General features: G+C 57.0%; 1 protein-coding gene across 3 annotated transcripts in view; it reads left to right on the top strand.

The window, feature by feature from the left end:
• Positions 1–7,789, top strand: part of DLG3 (discs large MAGUK scaffold protein 3) — a 104,190-nt gene that overhangs the window by 58,474 nt on the left and 37,927 nt on the right. For 2 of the 3 annotated variants that reach the window (XM_019521253.1, XM_019521252.1), the window contains exons 9-10: positions 3,961–4,117; positions 6,292–6,394. In XM_019521253.1, coding sequence (XP_019376798.1) covers positions 3,961–4,117; positions 6,292–6,394 — 260 coding nt within the window. Of the gene's footprint in view, positions 1–2,711; positions 3,856–3,960; positions 4,118–6,291; positions 6,395–7,789 lie in introns of those variants that run through there. The other variant, XM_019521254.1, reaches the window with a different exon arrangement.

Below are 7,789 nucleotides of genomic sequence, written 5' to 3'. Positions count from 1 at the left end.
ATTAAGGCCGCTGCCGCTCGGAGCTGTGGGGCAGGTCTCCTTCCCAGTGGCTCCACAGCAGCAAGGGACCCCCTGGCTTCTGCAACACCCGCTGCCTCTGGGGGCCAGGGTGAGTGGGGCCAGAGCCACCCCTCCCTTCTCCCAGGCAACGCCTCCAAGCCTGGGAAGGAGGATACTGGAGTGTCTGGGGACTGTGGTCCCTGCACCTGCAAAGGCAGCTCAGGGCAGGCACTGCCTTGCCTAGCAGTTGTTTTGCCCCATCCATGCTCTCTGCCCAGCTCCCCATGGGCAGCCTCGCTGCCTTCCAGCTCCTCCGCACTCATTTCCAGCAGGCCTCAGGCTCGGCCCCTCCATGCTGATGAGTTCCCTGGGGCCCCTACTTGCCAGCACAGAGCTGGACGTCAGAGGAAAGGGACTGGGGCAGGCCGTGCAGGCTGGGGCGGAGCGAGAGTGCAAACAGCAGGCTGGGGGGCACCGGTTGATGGCGATGCTCTGTTAGACATTGCAGGCGTAGTGTGTCTGTCTGCGAGCACACGCACCTGATGGCTCCTTTGAAAGCTCCTTGGGTGGCATGCGCTAGCAGACTGGTCCCTGGAGCGGGCACGAGGCTGCCCTGACAGACACCCACCCTCAGCATGTGGTGCTCACCGCTGTTGGCCAGGCCAGAGGACAGAGGCTGATGCCCCACCCTCCTGCTTTGCCTGGGCAGACAGCTGTGCAAGAGCCCCAGCAGAGCACTTCAGAGTGCCGTTATTTGCCCCTTGAGTGACTTCACGAGCAGCCTGGTGGGTGCAGAGCCCCAGATGGCATGCACCAGTCTGCATGGGCAGTGTGAGCCAAGGCACCTTCAGCCAGCGAGCTGCAGCCCACACGTGGAGCTTCAGCCGGACGCACCTGTCATCCTGGGGGTCCAGGTGGTGCTTTGACGCCCTGCCGTTCTGTGTGTCAGAGAGGCGCTACAAAGCTGCCAGCAAGTCCATGCTGGCAGCAGGGATGAGGAGAGTGGGGCCATCGTCTCGGGGTGTTCCGAGTCCATCCGGCCTTCCCTCTGCGGCCCCTCGCTTCGGCTCAGACGGCGTTGGCTTTACCTGCCAGGGAGGAACGAGTTAAGCCTGTGAGGCCTCGGCGGAGTGAAGTGCGTGCCGAAGTCTGCGTCCTCTCCGTGCTTCTATAAAAAAGCCGGAGCCGGGCTGAAGACACTGAGTGCCCTGTGCACCACCGGGAGAGACGGCAGAGATAAACAGAGTGGGGGGAGCAGAGCCGAGAGCATTCAGGACATTCCTCTCTGCACTTCCCCGCGAGGAGCAGCAGCCAGGCCGCGAGCAGAGCGGGTAGCTCTGCAATGTTCACCGTCAACGTCTCATCGTCCATGTCCTACAAGGGACACCCGGCATCCGTCTCTCCCTCCAGACAGCAGCCAGACCCCCGGAGGCACTGTGACCAGAGGTACCGTACCGCCGTGCCACTACATCGGCTCCGGTAGAGCTGCAGGCAGGGAGAAGGGACCGGGGGTCTGGCAGCAAACAGTGGGGAGGTTTCTGCACCTTTGTGCACGGCAGAGGTGACTCTGGCACTGGCCAGAAGTCCTTGCTGTCCGGGCTTGAGATGGTCCAGGCTGCTCGCTGTGACCTCTGGGCTCGTATTTAAGGGCAGAGAGAGTGTGTGCTGTTCCCATTCACCCCCATGGGCTGGAACTGGGCACGGATGTTTGTGTCATGGCGGTGCAAGGTCTCTGTGTCCCGGAGCAGGCATCTGCAGCTCTGGACCCTGGTGGGGAGCTTCATTGCACTGAGGAGCCCTCGCTGCAGCTGGGACCGTGGTGCCTGCCTGTCTGGTGTAAAGCCATAGTGCACGGGGCTGCCAGGCTGCAGGTTCAGCCATCAGAAGGGGTAAATGCTTGAGTGGACATGCCTGTTTAGCTGCCACAGCCAGAGCTCATAGCCATATGGTGAAGCCATACGTAGCCAAGACTGGAGGAAGGCAGCCTGACCCCTTCCCTGCAGGACTGGGATGAGAGGGGCAAAGCCGGGAGAGCCAGACTTTCCTATGGGGCACCCAGCACTTTCTGCTTCTCTTCTCCTCCCATTGCTCTTCTATAAGGCCCCTCTCACTGAGTAGCGCTCACCCCAAGGGACCGAGGAGGCTCTTTCGGCTGGTGGTCCGTGCCCCTTGCTGCACATTGCTGCCAGGATGCCCATATCAGTGACAGGGCTACAACCTGTCCCAGGTGCATCTGTCTGGCAGGGCTTGTGCAAGAGCTTCTCTGCAATGCTGCCTGCCAGCCGCCCTAGCCCCACGGCAGGTTGCCTAGGCTGCAACTGTCCGTGATCCCAGCATAGTTTCCAGCCCAAATTCTTCCCTTCCCCAGCTGCAAATAAATCTGTGAATACCCATGCTTAGAATAAAAAAGGGGTCCACACTTCCGTTTGAAAAATGTTAGGGGTCCATCACAGGCAACTGGTAGGGTGGTCACAGGGGGTGGGGGGCACATGCCGCCACTGAGATCGGCCCCCAACTTGGCGTTGCTCAGGACGGGGCAGTTTTTTTGCTGCGTGGGCCAGCAGTGTGTTGGGGGGGGGGGCCACTAAGCCATGGCACAGAAATATAGGAGTGGATATAGGGCTTTTGGCCAGGCCCCAGGCCCACCCACAAATTGTGCCCCCCCCAGACTCTGAAGGCACCAGTCGCCTCTGGGGTCCGCACATGCATAAAGGTTGAAAAGCACTGGGGCAGTTGAACTCTGACACATCTCGGCATTTGCTGTACAGTCATTCCAGTTAATGCCTAGTGTTGTCATGGGTGTTTGAAGTTATTTAGACATCTGTATCTTTTGGTAAGTTGCCAGCTTTCACGTCCACATATTCAAGTAGAAATAGCATTTGGGCTGAGACGTGGAGTTTGGCCTTTCTAAAGTAGATGTTCAGAGGCCGAATCTTGTTTAAGTTGATCAATGCCACTGTCACCTGGCCAAGTTGTGACGTTATTGCCTCCTGGACATCCCCGCAGGGTTGCATGTTGTTGCCAAGGTATGTTAATCGACTTACCACGTGTATTCCTCTGCCTTTGAATGCAGGGCTGGAGTTGGAACAGGCAAGCGTTCTCATTAGGCTTGATTTTTATTCGCCCCTGTATTTTCGTGATGCTGGACAGGTTTTTCACTCTGGCAGTTTAAACTGTAACTTAGAAGCACCGTTTCATCAGCAAACAATCAAGATCTTGTAGTGTGCTGTTTTAAAGCCATGAGGCAGCACTTTCTCTCGTGGTGACATCAGTGACAGGCAAACAGAAACGGCCAAAGGGAGCATCCCTGTTTGGCACAAGTGCTTGTGCCCAGGTCTGTGCATGCTCTAAGTGTGCAAACAGCACCCTGATGATAGGAATTGTTACTGCTGGTTCACTATCAGGCCTCCAGGCACTCATGAGTGGCTGTGCTGGAGGCTGTCACATGCTGTCTTCAAAAATGCAAAGTGTACTGTGCGGGTCACCTCACCTGATGCTGTCTTTAACGATTACTCCTAGTCTGATGACCTCCCTGCCTTCCCGCTCACTTGCTGCCAGCCAGGAGCACGTTGCCCAGGCTACGGCTTTTGCTGAGCCCTGTTGCAGAGCGCTGCTCTGGAGGCAAAGTCCTTCCTCCCCAGCGCTGTCCCTCTGTGCACAAAGAGGCCTGTTCAGCCAGTTGCTGAGCTCCACATTCCTCCAGCCTTTTGCCCAGGTCTCGTGACCTGGGCTGGTGCAACTCCCAGCACCTGCTCTGTGATTCGTCAACCTCCTCGTTACTGGCTGACAAGCAAGCGAGCAGTGAGAGGCTGAGCTCAGGATGCAGGAGGAGATTCCAGCCCTGCCGGATTCCAGGTGTGGCAGAAAGCTCCCTGCCTCCTGCACACCTGGAGAGCACCGCAGCCGGGGCACTGCGCGCAGCTTCCCTGGCCTCTAAATGTCTGATGTCTCTTCACCTAGAGAGCCCCGGAAAATCATCCTGCACAAAGGCTCCACGGGACTGGGCTTCAACATCGTTGGTGGTGAGGATGGAGAGGGGATCTTTGTCTCCTTTATCCTGGCCGGAGGCCCTGCCGACCTCAGTGGGGAGCTGCGGAGAGGAGACCGCATCCTTTCGGTGAGTCCCATCGCCGCTGGGGGCCCTCAGCCAGCTGCAGAGCTCATGTGTTGAGGCTGCTGTCGCCTGTCCAGCAGCAAACGGCCCTGCTGGCATTTGTAGGGCCCCTGTCCCCTCAGGTCACCTCCTGTGGGGTGAGTCCCTAGTGACAACCAAGTTCTCACCAGTGTGGGCAAAAACCTGTCTGGCTTTTTCCACAGCAAAATGAGGCTGGGTCCACACCGGGTGTCACCCCCGTTTCCCCGCTCACACCAGGTGTCACCCCGGCTGTAGCGGCACCTTGCGGCCCTGGTGCAGGGTTGGGGCAGGGAGGCTCAGGTACCAGGCTGTGCTGTTATAATCCCAGTGGCCAAGCAGGACAGGAGAAAGCAAAGCGCTGCCGAAACCTCTGAGCACAGGCCTGGTGGGGTCACCGCATGTACGTTTTCATTCCCCAGCCCTTTGGGTGCACGTGGGGCTTGCACCGTGAAGACAAAGCGAGCGGGCCAGCAGAACCAAAGTGCTTGTCAGAGCTGCAAGGCAGAGGAGCCAGGCACAGCCCACTGCACAGTGCGCAGCAGCATGAGGGGTCCTGAGCTTAGTTTGCTTATGCCCTTGCCTGCTGGCACGTCTTCCTTCCATGGGGCACCCCCAAACCCTGCATGCCAGGCACTGTCCCGCCAGTCTGACTCCCACGCCTGCGCAGCAGGAATGCTGACGAGCGACGGGCCGATTCCCCACCCCCAGCGGTTCTCAGCTCTGCTTTCGCCAGCCCAACGAGGGGGTGCTGAGCTCGGGATTAGAGCTGGCCTCGTGCAGCAGTGCAGATGGCTGCACTACTGCACAAGTCTCACTTCTCGTTCTCCTTCCAGGGGCCAAATGCTGAGCTCTTGCTAAATTAATCTAGCCGGGCTGGATTTAGCTGAAGAGCGTTTCAGTTTCAGGCATAAGGAGTTAATGCCTGAGCGCAGGTGAACAGACTGGTCTGGGTTGGCCCAGGGTGGTTGCTGCTTCCTTTGACTTTAGCACTTTGTCGCCAGAGAAATGTTCATCTCAAGTTCTGACGTGAACAGACTTAGATCAAAAGTTACTGATTTGCCCATGGCTAAGGAAGGATTTTCTTCCTTTTCAATTCATGGGCAGATTTGCTAAGCAAGAACATTTTACCTCTAGAGACCTGGGTTCAAACCCAGATGGAGTCCCAGGAGAAAGCAGCTTTTAATGAAGTCCCGAGTGCACACTTGTTCATAGGATACAATCACAGTAACTGGCACGAGTGGAACTGGCCCCAGGCTGGAGTAGCTGGGAACCTGCAGGTCAGGACTGAAGGGCATCAGCACAGGTGGAAACAGGGCCCTGGAGAGGAGCAGCAGAGGATACCTTGGCAGTGCCAGGAGCAAGAAAGCTGCCCCCGCTCTCGCTCGGGCTATGCTAGCTATTACTGATTTTCTAGCTCGGCTGGATTTCGAACTGCTGGGAGCCCTTGGGAGATGCCGTGGAGTTGGGCTGGAAAGCCACAGTGCCAGATTCAGAGACATTTAACTGTGCAGCTGCCAAGGTTCATCTGGAGCTTGTCTTGGTGCCAGAAAGATAACCCGATGGAGCTGAGAGCTGGGCATGGTCCAAAGGGTGACTCCATCTCATTGCCTGGACTGTGCGGTCAGCCTCCGATGAAGGAGGGCTGGTACCTCCTCCTGGGCAGCACATGGGGATGAGGCATAGGCCCCGAATCACCTGGGCAAAGGAGGGCTGTGGTGTAGCAGACTGTGAGCATAACCAGAGCCAAGCCAGTGCGTGTGCAGTCTCCGCAGGGGATATTTGCAGCAGTCGCCTCTTCAATTCCTGCCAGGAGAAGGTGGTGGAAGGAAGGACCAGTGGATCCTTCATGCAGGCATGCACCCCTGGCTATGCAGGGCAGTGTCTTCCCCATGCACCTTTCTCCACTATCAGTCCACTCATGGAGGGCCCGAGTGTGGCTGGTGATCCTGGCTGGGATGAGCTCTGGGGCGATATATAAATAGGAAGGCATTGCAAAGGGCAAGACACGAACTGGGATCCTAGCACCTCCGGGCAGCATCAGCTCGAGGGAAAGGGCCTCTGAGCAGGCAGCAGCCAGGGCAGAGGCTGGAAGTGGAGGGGGAAGGGGGCGGGGCTGGTGAACTAAAGCCCGATGCTGTCGCTTTGTTTCCGGTCAGGTAAATGGGGTGAACCTCCGCAATGCGACTCACGAGCAGGCGGCCGCAGCCCTGAAGCGAGCGGGACAGACGGTGACCATCATCGCCCAGTACAGGCCTGAAGGTAGGAGACAGCTGAAACCAGCCCCTCCAGGCACCTCTGCCTGCCCTGCCCCAGCCATGGCCTCACATCGCCCCATGGGACGCTCACTGCACCTGCCTCCTCCTCGTCACCTTATTGTGGCTCTCACTGTTGGACGTGGGGCCTGGGATCCTGGATCTAACCGCTCCTTGGCCAAACGGATCTGTGCTTGGGGAGCCGGGGCAAGGCCAGCGGAGCCCGTGTAACTCCCCACTGCCTGGCTGCCACCCTAGCGGGAGGTGGACGCTGCACTTACACAGATGCTCCCCAAGCCCCTTCCTTTCCCCCATAGAGCAGCAGTTCCCAATCCGCAGTACGCAGGCAGCCTGTCAGTGGTCCGCATTCACAGATTTATTATAATGACTTTATATGACAAAAAATCGCTGGTGGTACTTAAGGTTGTATCGTTGTAAAGTGGTGGTGCGCAATTGTCTGAGTTTGGGGACTACTCTCGTAGAGCAACCCAGCAGCCTGCTCGAGCGCTGGCTGCTCATATCTGCACCCACTGCCCTCGGTGCTTTGGACAAACTGCGGCAGACCCGGGGAGAGAGGTCAGCGCTGGAGTGGTGCTGTGCGCTGGCTGGGGCTGGTGGGGAGGGTTGTCTGTGGCAGTCCTGCTCCTCGGGGAACTTTCATGGGATACCATGGGGGATGTTTGTGGGACTCCTTGCTGCAGAGCCGAAAGAGCAGTCGAAGAGGTGCAAAGTGGGCAGATAAAAGGGAGTCAACAATAAATCCCTGTTGACTTTCTCTTCACTGTCTAGGGATGTACTTGGTAGCCATGTTGGTCGGAGGCAAAAAGAAATGCAAAAACCTAGAACCCTTGGATATCTTTTATTAGACCAACTGAGAAACTGCAAAGAAAATGATATTTTTCTGCAAGCTTTTGGGCTCACACGCCCTTCCTCAGGCTCAGGGAAAGCTAAGGATGGTAAAAAGTCCCCAGGACACATTTCCAGCTTCAGCTTCCTCTGTACAAAAATGAAGTTTATTTTTTACATATGGGGACTTTATACCGTCTTTAACTTTCTGTGAGCTTTCTCGAAAGCTTGCAGAAAAATATCATTTTCTTTGCAGTTTCTCAGTTGGCCTAATAAAAGGTATCATCTCTGAACCAAGAGGTCTAGATTTTTGCATTTCTTCACCATTTAGTATTTTGTAACGCTTCTCCTGCCCCCTCTCAAGCGTCTCTCTTCTGAGCTAAACAGGCCAGCCTGTCTGGTCTCTCCTGGCCGGGAATCCCCTCCGCACCCCATCATCCTTGCTGTCCTTCTGTGCACCCCCAGCTGATCTGTGTCCTGGTGGGGTGCAGGACCAGAGCTGGGCACGGGACTCGAGGCATGGACGCACCACGGATTTATCAGGAGCATTGTGGCG

The sequence above is a fragment of the Gavialis gangeticus genome, unplaced genomic scaffold, assembly GCF_001723915.1.
Source record: "Gavialis gangeticus isolate Ggan-Ray unplaced genomic scaffold, GavGan_comp1, whole genome shotgun sequence".
In the NCBI taxonomy this organism is placed as follows: Eukaryota; Metazoa; Chordata; order Crocodylia; family Gavialidae; genus Gavialis; species Gavialis gangeticus.
Note: the sequence above shows the minus strand (reverse complement) of the source record. Positions and strands in the feature narration are given on the sequence as shown.